This window comes from Cyanistes caeruleus, chromosome 2, assembly GCF_971803275.1.
Source record: "Cyanistes caeruleus chromosome 2, bCyaCae1.hap1.1, whole genome shotgun sequence".
In the NCBI taxonomy this organism is placed as follows: domain Eukaryota; kingdom Metazoa; phylum Chordata; class Aves; order Passeriformes; family Paridae; genus Cyanistes; species Cyanistes caeruleus.
The window spans coordinates 36,252,622-36,270,945 of NC_141702.1; the positions used below are offsets into that span (position 1 = coordinate 36,252,622).

Below are 18,324 nucleotides of genomic sequence, written 5' to 3' on the forward strand. Positions count from 1 at the left end.
TTTCTAATATTTTATGTTGGTTTTGGCTGGTGTGGAGCTACTTTTCTTCACAATGGCTGGCATGGGGCTGTGTTTTGGATCTGTGCTGAACACAGGGTTGATAATGTGGAGATGTTTCTGTTATTGCTGGGCAGGGCTTACACAGAGCCAAGGCCTTTTCTGCTTCCCGTACTGCCAGGCTGGTGGGGGGCTGGGGGAACCTGGGGGGGAGACACAGCCAGGACAGGCGACCCCAGCTGACCAAAGGGACATTCCAGACCATGGAACATCACGCTCAGTGCATAGAGCTGGGGAAGAAGGAGGAATGGGGGAATGTTTGCAGTGATGGCGTTTGTGTTCCCAAATCACCGTGAGGTGTGATGGGGCCCTGCTCTCCTGGGGATGGCTGAACACCCACCTGCCCACGGGAAGCTGTGAATTCATTCCTTGCTTTGCTTGTGTGAGCAGCCTTTGCCTATGGAACTGCCTTTATCTCAACTCATGAATTTCCTACCTTTACCCTTCCGATTCTCTCCGCGATCCCATGGCTGGGGGAGTGAGGGAGCGGCGCCCGGCAGCACAGTCGGTACAGGCTACGGGCGGGCCCGCGAAACTCCGCTGGCTGCCCGGAGGCGCCGCGCCAGGCACGCTGGGGCGGAGAGTTCCGGCTGGGTGCAGCCTGTAGGCCAGGCCGTGTTTGTGAACTACATCTCCCAGCGTGCCTCGCGGCGAAGAGAGGCGATAAAAGGGGGCGGCAGCGCAGGTGTCGCGCCCGAGGGCAGGTGCGGGTGGTAGGCTCGGGTCGGCTGGGGACTGGTGCTCCCGAGGCCTCATGAAGCCGCAGGAGCCGCCGGAGAGCGGTCCCACCACCACCGCCGCTGCCGCGCTGGAGGCGCTGAAGCAGCGAGCATGCGAGAGCGTGGATCTGAACGCTGCGCGTCTGGGCGCACTGAGCCGCGACATCTGGAGCCGTCCCGAGCTGGCGTACGCGGAGCACCAGGCGCACGACGCCCTGACCCGCTTCTTCTCCTGCGGGGACCTGCCCGGCGCCGCCTGGGCCGTGCAGCCGCGCTATAAGCTGGGCACAGCTTTCCGCGCCGACTGGGGCACAGCGAGCCCGCAGGACCCGCTCCGCCTCGCCTTCCTCTGCGAGTACGACGCGCTGCCCGGGCTCGGGCACGCCTGCGGCCACAACCTCATCGCTGAGGTGGGAGCCGCCGCCGCGGTGGCGCTGAAAGCCGCCCTGGAGAGCCTGACGGAGCCCGTGGCCGTGCAGGTGGGAGCCCTGCCGGGGGAGCGGTGGTGGGAGCTCCCTGACAGCCCCTGACTCTCTCTGTGCGTTTGTGCTGCAGATCACGGTGCTGGGGACGCCCGCGGAAGAGCAAGGAGGAGGCAAAATAGACCTGATCAAGGCTGGAGCGTTCGATGGCCTGGATGTGGTTTTTATGGCGCACCCCTCGCAAGAAAACGCTGCTTATCTGCCCGACGTGGCCGAGCATGAGTGAGTGAGTGGGTGGGTTCAGGTGGAAAGAGGTGGTTTGTTATTAGCTTTGCAGGTGCCCTTCAGACAAAGGTATTTTCACTCAGCTAAGAAGCCAGGTGAATGTTAGGGAACACCACTCCTAGCCGTTCTTCGAAAGTGCTGTGTTCAGCCTAGTGCTCAAATCCCTCCTGACTGATCTGAGATAATCTTCCATGTATCCCAAAAATCTATTTTTTGTTCTGGTGTTTCTAGGTGTTTCTTTTAAACATTCATGTGGTTATGCCATCTGTTGAAGTAGAATTTAAAGATGCAGCTGCAGTGTCTCAAGGGTCGTAATTCTGTGCTTTCCTGGATGCCAGTCATGTGGTATGCATTTTTATCAGTTTGGAAGGTGTTTCAGGTTTGCCTTCCTCTTTTTGAAAATACCTGGCCAGCTAAGCCTGACTGAATTTGGATCTGTAGTAACTTCCACACTAAATTTAGTCATGGCCATGTTGCATGTATTAACTCTCATATCAAATTTTTGGTTTTGATCCAAGATAGTACCTGTCTTTCCTTCATGTTTGCCCCCACTGTAAGGATGGGCAACAGTCCTACCCTCACACAGCTGCCTTTTTTTGTCAGCCATATAACTCTTTGAAAATTATACCTTGTCTTCTTCTGATTAGCCCTGATGTTCAGAGACAGCTCTGGCTCACTTGTGCTTTGAGTCACTTGTCTTAAAATACAACCTGCTGGATGTGCAGCCCCAGAACTGTGCACAGTACATGAGGTGTAATTGCCTTAGATCTTACTCAGCTGATGCAGGGACCGAAGTGTTTCCTTATATTTTTTGAGACAGATGGCATGTTTGAGACTTCCTCTTCGGTCATTTTCAAGCAATCAACACTTAGGCAAATGCTTGGTCTTGAAGTACATGATTTAAAAAAATACTTTGGAGCGTCATTATTTTCTTGCTCTGCCAGTCTGCAAGGCCGTGCTGTTCTTCCTTTGGTGTGAGAAACATCTGTTTCCACAGTGTCCCAGCAGTAGTCTACCAGCAGGTTTTGTTCCTACATTTTATGTGTTATGTGATTCCTGATCTTAGGGTGTTACCTTGCAGAGACCCCATTAGTAAACTCCCTTCAGTGCAACCGTTTTTACAAGTATTACATTTGACTGTCTCAGACTAAATTCTGAATTATTTAATTATACTAATTTTCCAGTCATTTATGACTTGATGTACTGGGAACTGTTTTCAGATTGGTTGTGCTACTGTCCATCTCTGATATGTTTGGTTTTACTGACCACTTTGCTTTTACCAGAGCAGGTTTTCCAGTGGACAGTTTGCTTCTGTTACTGTTACAGTTTCTTGGTAAAACAGATGGGGCTAGTCTTCATCATCTGGCCAATTCTCTGCTATATTCCTTCCTTGTGTTTCTAACATGGTTGTTGTAACCTCCTTCAAGACTTAGCTCAATTTGCCTTTGCTTTACCTTAAGACTGTATTTATAATCTTCAAGATGTAGTTTTCAATGATAGTTTTGTCCTTCTGCTCACAATAACCTTTTGACTTTGATACAGTAAGATTTAGAAATCTCTCTTCAGAGGTCAAGGTCTTCAGTAGGATGGAAGTTCTAGATAGCCTTTAAACCTTTGGATGTGGAGGAGGCATGGAATTGAAGTGCTGAGTGGAACAACTTATTACATCCAAAAGCCTGAAATACTGAATTTGTAATGTTTTATGTAATTATGAGGTTTCAAAGGTAGAAAGACAATTTTTCTAATTTTAATTGATCTTTGGTTGTTTGCAGGGAGTTTAAGGACTGGTGATCACTAAGTTGCTAGTATTGCTGTGTCTGTAATTCTGAAAGCTGTGTTGTGCCTGAAATAAGATTAACATACTAGGATAACTGGTGAATACATGCCATAGTTTGCTGATCCTTATTCATTTACCTTAAGCAGCCTATTTATTGCTGGTCAAACAGGATCCACATTCTTCTGCTGGTATTCTTAAACCGGCTTAGGGTGTTATTATTCTGCAGAGTCTGTTTTCTGAGCGTCTGTGACATTGTGTAGCAAAAGTACAAGTAAAGGAATGCTGAAAGAACATTTTTTTAATAAGAAACACATGTTTATTGTGGAAAAGAATACTGCAACATGACCTTTTGCTGTACTTTGCCTTCTTTCTATTTTTTTACAACATCCAGGGATCTTTGTGAGTTGCTTTGAGGAGTTACAGTCTAATTCTTGGGACATTAATGGACAAGTTCTTACATTTCTTAATGATAATAAATTTTAAATAAAGCTGATAGTCTAGAGAATGGGTTCTATGATTGTGTTGGAAGATTAGTGGGGATGGAAAAAGGCATGCTTAATTTGGATTGCAGCAGTAGTAAGAGATGTTTCCTGTTGCCACAGTACACTGCATTGTGTCCCTCTTTACCATCCAGAATTTAAATGCTGGTGTCAACTTGCAGCTGTGGCATGGTTCTGAGCACAAGGGGTCACTTCAGGATAACTGGTTAAGTTAGCATTTGTGCAAGACAGAGGGACAAGCAAGTTAGGCTGGTCATGGCTGGATAAGAGCCAGATTGTGTGTCTTGGGGTGGAAGGAATGCTTGAAGATTGAGTTTTTTTTTCTGTAAAGGATGGGTATGAAGTACAAACAGATTTAGTTTTGTGTATTTTATAAATAGTGAGACCTTGTATGTAGATGTCATTATTTAAAAGAGTTCTCATGTAGTCTGAAATGCTAACTTATTTTGTAAGGCTAATATTAATGGCCCTCAGGTGAAGCATATCATGAAGTTTGACTGAATATGTTAATTCAATATATTCAAAATATTATGCAATATTTTATGACTTCCATGAAGTTGGAGGATAGCCTTTACATGTTGCAAGCCTTTCTACCACCTTTTTTGAACGGTGCAAGGAGAGAACATCCTTGCTGTAGCATAATAACATATGTTTTACAGTAGACTGTGTTTTTCCTTACTTGTAAAACTTGACTTTTGTTATTTAGATGTGGGTTGTTGTAGGAAATAAAAGTTATGTGTGACCTTATGTGTATTTGCTGTCTTACGTACTGTAAACATTTTATGGATAGGCATTAGGACACTCAACTGCCAATTTGAATCAGAGAAAAGGATTTGTTGTCCTATGAGAAGAACGTTAGTAGCTTTAGGTCTCAGAAGTCAGCATAAAAAAGGCAGTGGAGAAATTTAATTAATATGTGAAACGTGTACTTTACAGGAAAAAACTATATAATGGTATGTTACCAGTAACTCCCTTGCCTGACTGGCTCTTGGTATCATTCAGTTTTACTGGTTTTCTAGAAATCTTTCAGTGTTTTTCTGCACTCAAAGACAGTTGAACTGTGCAGAAGTCTAGTGCCAGATAAATTGCTTGGTGTTATGCTGCACAAAATTGAAATAATGTATATTTGTGGGAACAAAAGGAACTTTTTCATTTCAAAGATTTTTTTTTTCAGTGAATGAGAAACAAATAAGCAATGCCTTTTATTTCCTAGTGTGACTGTGAAATACTATGGAAAAGCTTCTCATGCTGCTGCTTATCCTTGGGAAGGAGTTAATGCATTAGATGCTGCTGTTCTTGCATACAACAATCTGTCTGTTTTAAGACAGCAAATGAAACCGACCTGGAGAGTTCATGGTGAGATATTCATTAAACCTAATATCCAGCAAGTAAGAGTTTAGGCTGTTGAAGTACTAACATACAATATCACACATTCCAAAGTATTGCACTAAAGCACTAAATTAGCATAGTCACTTCAAGTATTATGAAACAGCACCATTTCATTTAAATGGTGTGTCTGCAGTCTTTAAAATCATGTCAGTGTCCAGAACTAACTGCTTAAAATAGGCTGAGATGTCAGATTTGACAGGGGGCTCTGATGCTCAGATAAAGGCTAGACCAATTTTAAGTCTTGAGTTGCAGTTCAGAAAAAAGAAAAAAGTGCAAAGTATATTTTGGTACATGGCCTTGAGCTCTTTAATGTATGTGGATTTGCAAAGGTGTAAGATGAAATGCTTCCAAAAAGTGAAGTATTACATATTGCATCACTTTTTTAGGTGACATTCCATTCATTAATTAGATGACATTTATTGCAAGGATCTAGTGGTCTGGAATGAAATTTCTTTGGTGAAGTACGAAAAACAAGTGATGGCAGAAGATTATATTCCTGGTTAGTAGCCCCGTCAACTAGATGTTCACTAGATTCTAATATTTAATATCTAGTAGGCTTTGGATTAGAAAGGCCATTTTGCAGTAAGACATGTTAACCATTAAGCTTGATTTGTCCTCCTTCAACATCATGCATTTCTAGCTGTAAAGTAAGGTGAGATGAAGCTGCCCTTCAGCTATAAACCCAGGGTTCCTCATTGCACCCAGCACAACTTTTTCCAAGTTGAAATTAAGAAATTTTGCCAGTTCTGCAGGATTTTTGAATGTAGAGCTGTTTATTTGGAATACTTGTTACGAGATAAAAGTCCTTCCAGAAGTTCTGAACTGATCATTATGTGTCTTGGCTGCTTGTGCTGTGTATAATGCCAGCGTGTGTTTCTCTCCAGGATATCTGATGGAGTCCTAAGCCTTTTGACTGTAGATGAAGCTGTTTGCAGTTCTGTTGTGCAGCATGCCCAAATGAATTTCAGACAGCAGGCACAACCTTCTCTATCCTATTTCCCTGTAGAAAACAAGGCATGTAATTACAAATTTTGATGTCTGCAACCCATATGTTGGAGGTTTAAGGCTGAAGATGCCTAAGTCTTCCGTTGAATCTAAGCCTAAACCCCTAAACACTGCTTTCTTTGCAGTTTCTAAGGGCTACATGAGTAATGTTGGCAAAAAATCTGAGTATCTAAACAGTGTTCTAGAGGTAATGCTTCCTGAATAGCAGCAAAACTGAAATTACTGTTGTACAACAATATCAGCTACAGTTGATACAGCTGCTGGTTGTATCATAACTGTTTTTTCAAAGTGGAAATATTTAAATTACTTCTGGGAAAGGACAAGCAGCCAGGATGAGATTTAGCTTTAGGCATGCTTTCATGACAGCATTGTGTAGGACATCTCATGTTGTAGGTTAGCAGTATAATCAGTGGCTGGATAAAGTGATCCTAAAAATAGTAGTGTTAACCCACTAACAAAAGCTCAAATAATTTCCATGACTTGAAGTCTAGAATTTCTAACCAATGTTTCATGTACTGAAATATTGTTGAGTTCATCTGAGATTTTGATGTTCTCTTTCTTCCCTGCTTATGAACAGAATATATGTTGTCCCTTTGAAACACAGGAATGTAGATTTTTTTTTTCCCCCTTGCCAAGAAATTTTATTAGACAGGCTGTAAAAAAAAAGTTTCTATCCAGAAGGGCAAATTGGGTGCTACTAATAGTGTGCAGGCAGCCTACTTTTAGTTCAGGTCTGCTGTCCAGTCCATATTGCAGTTGTATTGAAATTTAACTGTTGACCTACTCAGACTCTCTCCAGTTCTATTTACAATTGTGCTGGACAAGACAAATGAAAGCTGTTTATTCATGGAGCTACTTGTTCTGAGAAAGCTTCTTATGGGTATATGTCATGCAAATTTGCATGAATACTTACTGCTTCCTTTCCTGTGATGTCTGTCCCTCTCATCTGAGCTCTTCCTATTGTTATGGACAAATACTGATACTGGATTAATTCAACACTTTGGTTTTTATTTTGACTGTATTTGAGACTGGTGGAGGTGAAGTTTATAATCTCAGTAGGTTTTTCTGCATCAGAAGAAACATTTTGCTGCCTATTTGCAACCCATTAGTGCTGTCTGTTCAGGCCTCAGTGACACACAACAGTAGCTTCTGCAATATTTCCATTTAAGGTAGAAGTTTCTCAGATTCTACGGGAAACAAATCTAATTCCTCGTACAAGAAGTTGAGGGTAGGAGGCCAGGGAAACAGTTGGAAGCAACTATCTGTTAGTGCAATGAAATGTAATGTGGAACTGGGATCTACGATGTGTTCTTGTCAAAATATATAAATATTGTTGTCTTTTATGGTAATGCCTTTGATGCCGTAATGGTAAAAGATGTAGTTAATCACACATTTCCTCGAGGGAGCACTTCCAACTCAAACTGCTCTTGTGAATAAAGCTACATCTATTATACATTCCAATATGTCTGAAGAATTAATATGAGCAAGCTAATGAACTTTCTGTGCACTGCAATACACACATTATTCCAGTATTGCTGAGAAATGCAACTTACTTGGTTTTTCTTCAAGCTCACAAAGTAAGATGGAAACATTCTAACTGAGGAAACATTTAAAAGTTGGAATCCAAGTTAGCCCTTATAGCACTTTTTTTCTTGTTGGCAGACATATTGCTTTATGACTTCAATGCACTGAATTTTAGGGGATTAATTAGAAATGCTAGTTTGGCTTGACTCTGGGATGTAAAACAGATGTCTAACCAAAGAATGCTTGAAATTGTGCCGAAAGACATGTTCCACTTAACCTGACATGGTGAAGAAGTTTTGACCACATACTGCATTTTTTATGTTGTTTGTATTTCACACTCAGCTGATGTTTTGTTGTTTTTGTTTATATATTTATAGTTCTTGACCCAGGAATTTCATGACAGGGATGACGATCAAGCAATTGCATTTAGCACTGACGACATGACTTTTCTCTTTCTGCAGGTGTAATAAAAAATGGTGGTGTGAAACCTAACATCATTCCTTCTTACACTGAACTAGAGTTTTACTTGCGTGCTCCTTCAAGAAAAGAGCTTTCTGTTCTGACAGAGAAAGTTGAGAACTGCTTCAAATCTGCAGCAGTGGCCACAGGATGCAAGGTAAGAATATATTCATTGTCACGTGTTTCTGTTACACAGACCAGAACAGGAAATCAAAGTTTACTTTATTTGTCTGCATAGTGTTCATCCAAAGTAAATATGAATTACTGTTACACTTTTTGCTGTTCTGTTGCTTTGTGTCCTGAAAGAAGGCTTTGGTTTATAAATAGAATGCCACAGAATCCTAGAAGAATCTGTGTTGTGAGAGACCTCTGGAGGTCATCTGGTCTAATCCTCTGTTCAGAGCAGGATCAGTTAGAGCAGGTTGCTGAGTGCCGTGTGGACCTTTGACTACTTCCAAGGATGAAATTCTGCTGCCCCTCAACAAGTGTTCTTCCCACCTCATGGTGAACAAGGGTTTTCTTAATGTTTTTGCTGCAATGACTTGAGCACAGGACTTGAGCAGGAACAGATTTTCTGCAGAAATTGCAGTGTTTCCATCTTTGGAGATGCTCAAAAGCTGCCTCAGTATGGTTCTGGGCAACCAGCTGTAGGTGACCCTGATTGAGCAGGGGAGCCGGACAAGATGACCTCCATAGATACTTTCCCACATCAACACTCTGTGATTCTATTGTATCCAATGGGAATTTACTTTGTTGGTTTTTGTTGCATTAGTTTGACATCTGAGAAGTCTGTTTCTGCCTTCTCTCTATGCCTCCCATCTGGTAACTCTAGACAGTAGTAAGATGCCCCACTAATCTTCTCTTCTTTCAGCTTGTCCTTGTACATCATGTTCTCCACCTAATCATCTTGGTGGCCTTCTCCTGGCCTAGCTCCAGTCTTGATCTGGGGAGAAACCAAACACCAGATGTAGTCTCACAGGGGTTGTCTACATAAGTGATAAAAATACTGAAACACTAGTGGCACCAGATGCAGTTGCATATGAGTGCTACAAGTAACAGGCAGCAATGTGGTATTTTGTGCCGCTGATTGTAAAACACTTGGAAGTTGCATGCCTTGTGTCATCTGAGCCAGACATGTTGTCATACAAAGCTAGTCTTGGTCATGCATTATCTGCTCTTAAATGAGTTCCATCATACTTGCTGGATGTTCACAATCACCTTGTGATTAATGAGCCTGGGCATGAGTTCTAGGAGGATTTATTTGCTCTGTAATCTCTCTGGGAACTTCAGGATAGGATAATCTGAGGAGTGTGTAGTTTTCAAGGACCTCCTCTTGGCCCTTCAAGAGGATCTGACCTTTTGCTCTTGTTCAGTGAGCTGGAACATCCCTCTGTTTCAGTGGCACTTAAAGAATGATAGCTCCTAGACTGCATTTCTGCTTCTCTTACCCTGCATCCATGAGTGCATCCTGCCTGATCCCATGTACATTCAATTTCTTTAAGTGCCCTGTAATTTCTTCTTGTTTTGCTGTGGGTGATGCTTCTATCCTACAGATAGTGCTGCTAGGCTCAGAGACCTGGGAGGCTTGATGGCAAACCTCACCTGTAGAAACAAGCAAAACAGGTATTGGGTCTTCTGTCTTTTTCCCGTATTATTGGTCATTAGGTCCATTGCCCCATTAAACAGCAGGTTCATGTAGCAACTGAGTGATTTTTCAATTAGCATTCTCATTTATTTTGATTTTAGTAAATGGAAGTGTGTCTCATCTAGCTGGTTCAAGCAATATGATTAACTTTTTTGTTTTGCTAAGATAGATGTTTCTACTTGCTCTGGTAATTACAATCTTATGACTAATTCAGCTGTAAAAAGAATGTATGTGATCATCTAAAATAAGTATGGGGTATGTGAATGTTAGCATGACACTTTTATAGTCTTTTTGAGGCATTAGATATTGTTTTCTTACCGTGTCCCCTTCACTATATACAGAAAAGTTTCATAAAGTGCACTTTATCCAGAATGAAAGTTAAGATCTTGTTTGAAATTTGACATTGATAGGTTTTTTTCCATTTGTTTTCAAATTTCTTACCCGTATGAAGCCATTTAATGAATGGGGCTTTAGATATTGGAAGTATTCTAAAAAAGGTAGCATACAGTTTGATAAAAGCCTATATGTAGTTTAATAGTACCTGCAGGCAAAATCATTACATGCTGTTACAGGAAATATTTTTTTCCTATTTTTGGAGAAAATTTTGAAATTCTTGCTTCTGGAATTTGGCTTAGTGCAAACTGAACAGAACACAAGCTGTGTTTTGATCAAGAGTGATATTTGGCAGAATGTTGTATATTTGAAAGAAATTTAGCATTTACACCTGTTTTGCCTTGGGCTTTTAAAGTCTGGATATGTAGGGGGTTTTTTTTGGCTTCAGATTGTTTACAATGAACTGGCTTACACTGGAGAAAAACTTATGAAAATTTGGGGTTTTTGTCTAGGTGGAAATAAAAGGTGGTGAAAATGATTACTACAATGTGCTTCCAAATAAGAGCCTGCAGAAAATTTACAAGGAGAATGGAAAGAAGCTTGGAATAGATTTTATATCAGAAGATGCTATCTTGAATGGTTTGTCAGGTAACTCCAGCTGCATTTTTCATTGTGACTCTTAAGCTTAGGTTGATCAACCCTCAAGTGCATAAAATAACAAAATAGAGCTAAGTTAAACACAGTTTGGTCAGAAAAAAAAGCCAAATTACAAAGCTGAATCTCTGTAGAAAGCTTCTATCTCTGGCTTCTGTTTCTGTATTTGTTGCAGAAACTAAGGTAAGAAAAGCAGTAAACACCTTCTGAAAATAGTTCAAAAAATATTTCAAGTAATAAACAGTTTGATTGGGGGAAAGGATGGAAAGCTAAGAGCTGTTTTTCTGAGAACATGAGGATGTATAATGAATTGTCTCATTCTGTGTCTTTAAAGTACAGAATCCTGGTTTGCTATAAATGGGGATAAGACTTTGTTTTTAGGAACCTTGTTTAATAATGTTTTCCAGGCTTACATATAAATAAATCTACTAGAATTTAAAAATTATTTTAGAGGGAGTTTTTGGAGAGATTTATAAATGGAAGTTTCTCACTAACCCTAATTTAATCTTTTCATTAATAGGTAATTACATGCCTCTAATTTTAGTTCATGAGTTCAACACTTTAGTTTTCTAAAGGGTGTCTTTAAGCAGGTGTTCACTTTTGGGTCTTGATTATATCTCAAGCGATTTAACTTTTTTAGTCTCCGAGCTATAACAGAAATGGGAATTCTTGAATGCTTAGGTGGGTTTCCTGTTATCCTTAACACTTTCTTTTTTTCAGAATCTTCCTACAGGATGTCCAAGTCTCAACTTCTGCTCATACTTTTAGACTTCACTACTGATCTTAACTGTATTTATGAACATTTTTACCCCATTTATGCTAAAGGTTTTTTTCTTAGAAGGAAAATACCGTTTCAGTAAAAAGTTATTTCAGTTAGTTTTGATTGTGGTACTTGTATTCTCTATATTAAATGCAAATTATCTTTGGAGTTTGGGAAGACTTAAGTATTTAGGAACAGCTTTCTAAACTTTCTGTGGGTAGGGGAGACATTGTATCTAATAGCATTCTTGGTATCTAATGGTGATGGGTTTTTTTCTGTTTCTTACTTCCAAATTACACACTGGTTCCTTGTCATGTGTTTAAAAATAAATTATAATTTAAGGCACATTTCTTCTTTCTTCAGTGTAATACAAATAAGATTTACTACTTTGCTTGTTTAGCCAAAGGGACTGAGGAACCTTAAAATATTTGCTGTAGTGCAACTTTCTGGAGCTCTGCTAGTTGGTTCCTCCAAGCCATTGTAGTAAGGATGATCATGAATATTGGTGATCTTGCTTTTGTTCTGAGGTCTTGAAGTGAACTTTCCACAGATACCCAGCTGCAGTAGGCCTTTCATATATAAGTTATATGATATGCTCAATGTTAACTATTAACTTGCTTAAACCAAAACTCCCTGTATAGCTGTCCTGTCCTTGAATTGCATGTCAAATATCAAAATGTGGTTGAGCAATTGCTTTTTCATCTCACACTGCAGTAGGGTTTACTGAATTTTCTTTCCACAGCTTCTCATCAGAGTTTTTGCAGTGGGAATTCAGGAGAGATAACAAAGCACAGTCTCCAGAGCTATAGGATTGGAACTTTGTATGCTACCCTTTTCTGGGAGGGGGTTGAGTATTTTGTATCATCTTTTTCAAGACCTCTATTTCTGTTTAGTTTTCATGTGGTTTTCAATGTTTTCTTTTAGGATATCAGTTTCTTCTGTTGAAAGGGAAGGAAGATAGCTCAGTTGCTTCTCCATGTCTGTGCAGCAGAACAGTCGTTAAGAGCTGAGCGTACTCGCTGCCACCTCTGCATGGTATTAGTGTCGCTCTGCTCCCAGGTATCGCTCTAGGCAGATAAGCATCACCAAGGCTTCCTTGAGTACCTCAAATCACAGACTCCAGGTGTACCCCGTGCAGCTCTGCTCGCTGGGCACACAGCCAGGGGGATGTGACATAATGTGAGACTGAGCTAGCTTGGACCAGGTGCCAGGACCTGTTTTTCCTTTTACTGGTCATAGGGTAGCTTTACTACAGGATATCCATAACGTCCTAAAGCAGATGGCTTAGTTAAACATGTCTTAGTTGAGGCACCCACAACTGCGATAACTTAATCTGGTCAAAATGTAGTATTCATGGGGTTCATTGGCTTCCTGTGCACAAAACTGATAAAATCTTAAGAAGGTCTAGTATATTTGAAAATTTCACTTTTGAAGCTTGGGACTGTTTATAAATGTTTCCTGGAATCTTCTGTTTTCCCCTCTGTTCATGTTTGTGGTAATGTGGACTCCATTAAATATGCAGTGACTTGAAGAGGCTTCAGGGTACATTTCTGAGAGGCTGGAACTCCAATATCTCTCTGTTGACAATAGCACAGGATTATGTATATTGCATTGATAACTGCAGTTACTTATGCTTCCAGAAGAAATTCCAATCTGTATGTGACTAGCAAGCATACAATTTCAGATGTTTGTATGGAAACTATTGGAATCCCTGATGTTCTACACATACCTCTATGTTATTCCCATAAAGGGTGTAACATTTTGTCTGATAGAGGGGAAGATTTAGCTGTCACATTTTTATTAAAAGCTGCCTGCATTTTGCCTCTCCATATTACTAGAAAATACCCAATTTCAATCTCTTCTATTCAGTAAAAATCACATGTCAGCTGGTAGTACATTGACTATGGATATAAATTTAGGAGGAATAACATGACTGAAAGCTGTGATGCAGTGAATTTCCTAATATTTCATCCCCTAAGTGAGACCAGGGAAAAGGACAGCACAGTCTTCGCAGCGGTTTGTGTATTGGGACTTAGTAAGGCAGGTCTAGAACCCTGGATTTAGTCTGGAGTATGCAGAACTTCTGGTTTGTCTGTCCAGATTGACCAAACAATCAATCAGTAGTGCAGACTCCTGGAAAGTAAAATAACTTATTGCTGTGCCAAGAGTTGGATTTTCTTCAAATGTATCCTGAATTTATGGGAAGATATGTTTTTGAACAAGCTTTGCTGTTTCCATTATTTGTAAGCAGAGTAAATAGCAAACTCTTGTCCTCATAATGTAGGCTCGGTGGACTCTAACTATAGGCTTCAAAGTAAAATCTGTATTCTTCAAACATTTAATTACTAAATCTTAAGGCATTAGCAATATCTTCTCTTCATAAAGTATCATGATATAGAAGCTACCTGATATGTTAAATTTTATACACCATTGCTAAAGAAACAAATTCTTGCATCTCTGCACCCAAACAAGTTAATTGAGATCTTAGTGGGTCACCCCTATTTTTCCCTGCTACAAAGCAATTCTTCCTCTGGTACCTGGACTTCACAATGACTGGTATGTTGATTTCTCTAGCTTCAAAATGTGATTTTAACAAATAATGAATGGATTGCTTGTTTGGGGAAAAAAAACCAACCAGAACCACTTGGGATGTAGTTGTAGACTCTTGGGTGATTTACTATGAAGAATCTTCTATTTGGGATGATACCATTCAGTAGATAAGGCTGAGAGATAGGTGCTAGATAACATACTGAAAGTGATAGGCATGAAAGAATCCTCATTACAATCTGCAGCATTGCTATCAGGTGTTTGTCTACAAAGCCCCTAGCATTTTGTCTGGAGCTTAGTTCTGATTTTATTTCAAGGGTACTTGTACCGTTGAGATTTCCATAACTGAGAATAATCAAAATACATGGAGGAAAAAAACAGTTACCCTCACTCTGTTTTTGTTTAAAGATAAATAGTTGTTGCTTTAGTCCCCTACAGAATGCTGAATATTTGCATATTGGTGAGAAGCCGGAATTGTTTGGCCTAGTTCTAAAGGGCTCTAACAGGGAAATAGCTAAAATGCCTGATACTCCCAAGGTTTGCAGCTTTCCTCTTTCTGAATTAACAGCTTAGCATCAGGAGATGCTTGATAAAAATGAGCAGGAAAAGGAGTAGTAAAAGGACATCTTCCTTGCAGTCCAGTAACTGGTACTTGATCAGAAGTGCACTGGAGAGCAGCACCTGGAGATGGCTGGTTAGGGAAAGCACTTTGGTGACAGGAGATATTTGTATGGATAATGACTCATTAGAAATGTTTTTATTTTAGTATTTGGGGCAAAGGATACTCCATTTTAGATATGGGCTGGAAAGAATGTCTATCATGCATTTTCTTACAGCATTCAAAACTGCCCAACACTTTTTCATTAAGAAAATCTCTATGCTGCTTCTAGGTTCCACGGACTTTGGAAATGTTACATTTGTGGTCCCTGGGATTCATCCTTATTTTTATATTGGCTCTGATGCATTGAACCATACTGAGCAGTACACAGAAGCTGCAGGTGAGTGGATGTGGAAAGGGTTAGAGGTTCATATTTGGAATCCTTAAGCATTGTATAGTCTGCTTGCTGACTGCTCACTATAGCAAATCTAGAAATTAGAAATACTTCAAATTACACAGAATTGAGGCTCTCCCATGTTTCACTGGCACTCAAAACTACTCTGTAGTAAGTGTTTAAGTACTAGATCTGAAATTGGCTGCATATGAATACCTTATCTAACAGGATTGGTTTTGTCCAGCATGACATGGTCTGAGCTGAATAAGGACCTTGAAACAATTAATATTTATAGTAGAGTTGCATAAGAAGCTGACAAATGTATAGTTTCTTGGTTTGTGTTGAGGTTATATGTATATGGGTAGGATAACCACTCCTGATTTGATAATACCATCTAAACAAAATAAATTAGGAGGATTATCCATAACACCATCTTCAGACAAATTTCTAACATGAGCCATAAGATAAAAGTAATTTTTACTCCTAAAACACAGTACTTAGGAAGCAGTGCTAGCTTATAAAACTGCACATTTTCTAATGAACATAATGTGAACACTCACTTTCCTGTTCTCAGTCTTAGTTGTTTATATCAGTAGCAGAAAATTAAGTATTTGCAAAACAAAAAAATGTTTTGAGGCATGGGAAGATAGGTTTACTTCATGCAAGTAGATTTTTAAGAAAATGTTCTTGCAGCTGAAACTTCTGATCTTATTTTATAAAATATCCCTTAGGCAGTAAGCAAGTGGCTTAATATTGGTAATACAGCCTGAAATTCCTCTTACTGTTTTTCTGCAGGGTCACAGACTGCTCAGTTCTATGCCTTGCGCACAGCAAAAGCTTTGGCAATGACGGCACTGGATGTCATTTTCAAGCCAGGTCTTTTAGAAGAAGTCAGGGAAGACTTTAGAGAAGTGAAGCTGAAAGAAGAGGAGCAAATAAATCCAGTAGAACCTAAAAAAGAATCTGGTATTGGTGTAGGAGCATGTGCATCGCACTAAACTTGATTAAAACATTCTCAGTAGGATTGACTTAATGGAGATGTGCTGTATTTAAATCCCAGTAGGAGATGGATAAATACATAGCTGAAGAAATGATGATTTTATTTTATTTTGACTTTAGGAGAAGTAAATAGTATCATTGCTTTCAAAAATGTGAAATTTCATCTAGCTGTAATGTTTGTGTTCACTATGGTGATGATTTTCATACAGAGATCTCAAATATGTTCTCTTTAATTTGCAGTGTTGAATAAATTATAGTGTTTAGATCCCTTGTCAGTAATTTTCTATGTAATGCTATAGTAATATTCCTTGTAAAGGAAATGTGGCAGTTTTCTGTTCTAAAATAAGCACTTTTCATTCAGTGATCATATGCTGAATCCGATCTGTGAAGCTTTTATGAAATTTTTGGTCAGTCACTTTGCTTGGGACAAGGTGGAGACTTAAAACATGAGCTGGTTTCACAGGAGGGAAAAGACTGTGTTTGGAAATATACCTGGTTTTGATAATAATAGCTTCTAGCAATGGAAGACGACTGTTTGTATGGGAGTGCAGTCTGTCAAGCTTGATTGTTCTGAAACACATTGATTTTCCTCCTAATAAATTTCAGAGGTGTTTTGGAGAAGTCATGGATCACAAAATTGGAAAGCAGCTAAATATTTGTTTGAATTAATTAACACATTTAAACTACTGCAGGAAAAATTCTGCTCTGAGGCAATACAGGTGTCCACACAAGATGTTGCATTGGCTTAACAGATCTGAAGGAGGTGTATAAATTTAGCTAAACCAGTGGAAATTTTTTTCACAAAGCTACAAGTGTGGTGCCATGAAGCAATAAATGGTTGTGTGCAAGGCCCTCTTGTAATCTCAGAGGGGCTTGCAGTGAGGACTGCTGGTGCAGTAACTGGCTTCTTTAACCTGTTTGTTCCCGTGTCCTAAGCAGCAGATCTGTTACCTCTTACCAGTTGTCCTTTCTGTATGTTTTGTGGTTAGTCTGTTCAATCTTCGTTATTTTGCTTCCCAGAGGCTTTAATACTGCAGTTTTAATTAGGTAGTGTTCTGGGTGCCCAAACATGTTAGGATGTCTTTTAACCCACTGGTTAAAGGATGTCGTGAGTACACAGAAAAGAAGTCAGTGGACAGGTGGAGTGAGAAAGCAAGTTACTGATTAAGGTTTTCCTAAGCACAGGTATTACTGTAAGCTTCAGAAAGAAAGGCAGGCAAGCTGTATTCCTCAGGAAGTCAGAATAACTGACTTTCAGAAATTTTATTTTTTTTTATTAACAGTCTCTAACTGGTAAACTCTAAAATGCTGTTCAGCATTTATAGTTTGTTGATTTCTATGTTCACTTCTCTGAACTAAAAAACGTGCCTTCATTTTGTTGTAATCATTGCTGGAATTAAAATGGAATTGAGGTACTGGTTAAAGATGAGTTGATATTAATAAAGGAATTTAATTGTGATTGAATTTTCTTGTCCTTTGCTTAATATTGGCATGCTGCATGATTTCAAGTAGCATGTTTGATTATTTCTTTTTCCCCTCTAGTTTATTACAATTATGTAAGATGGAGGGTGTTTTAAGCTTTCCATTTTGGTCTGTGTTTGTGAGGGTTAGTGCTTTTCAAATATAGTATTTAATGTTAGTCTTTATAATCTTATGGCTGTTTTAACTGTTAAAACATGCTAGAATTGATAGAATAAGTGGGAACGTGAGCTTGTGAGTAATCACTGAAGGATCTCTGTTAGGCTAAAAAGCTGCTCTAGCCTTCAGTTTGAAGTGGCATTATCACCAACAATAGGTCAGGTGATCTTGGCTTCGTTTGCCAAATCCTTGAATCCTCATTCAGCCTTCTTTCTCAACTCCCCATGTAAGCTAATTCCAGTTTGTCTCAGAATGTTCATTCTTAAGGTCCAGAACTAACGTAGTTTATGATTTAACCTTGCAATTTTACTATCACAGTGATACTATATGGGAGAATTTAAGTTCCTGTGGGAATAAAACTTTGATTTTCAGTAATTTATGCTCATAAATCACATATATGTGAAAATATCTAATATGCTTTTTAAGTTGCCCTAAGTGCAGTCTTCTCCAAGTGGTTTGTAATTTAAGAATATTGGAATATTTCTCAGGAATAGTATTCTCAGTAATGAATCAAAATGTGTAGGTAATGAACTGTAATGGATGAAATTCTGAACTGCTGATGGCAAATCACAGCTGTGAAAGGATGAGGTGATGATGCCCAGATGTTGTGAAGAACTTA

At 39.5% G+C, this 18,324-nt stretch overlaps 2 protein-coding genes across 3 annotated transcripts in view; one reads left to right on the forward strand and one right to left on the reverse strand.

The window, feature by feature from the left end:
• The window catches only part of RNGTT (RNA guanylyltransferase and 5'-phosphatase), a 213,106-nt gene extending 212,256 nt beyond the window's left edge, over positions 1–850 (reverse strand). Inside the window, exon 1 of the mRNA XM_086876510.1 lies at positions 494–850. The gene's annotated coding sequence lies outside the window, so the exon portion shown is untranslated. The remainder of the gene's footprint in view (positions 1–493) is intronic.
• PM20D2 (peptidase M20 domain containing 2) lies at positions 626–17,531 on the forward strand. 2 transcript variants are annotated; one of them, XR_015283018.1, is made up of 8 exons: positions 626–1,255; positions 1,332–1,480; positions 4,974–5,116; positions 8,140–8,294; positions 10,628–10,763; positions 12,454–12,588; positions 14,967–15,074; positions 15,864–17,531. XR_015283018.1 is itself a non-coding variant. In XM_023922265.2 (7 exons), exons 1-7 carry the CDS (start codon positions 812–814, stop codon positions 16,064–16,066), a joined length of 1,338 nt encoding a protein of 445 aa, XP_023778033.1. In that variant the 5' UTR covers positions 626–811; the 3' UTR covers positions 16,067–17,531. The 2 variants fall into 2 exon arrangements, 1 of the variants encoding a protein (XP_023778033.1); XM_023922265.2 differs by lacking the exon at positions 12,454–12,588.
• Positions 17,532–18,324: the final 793 nt, after the last annotated feature.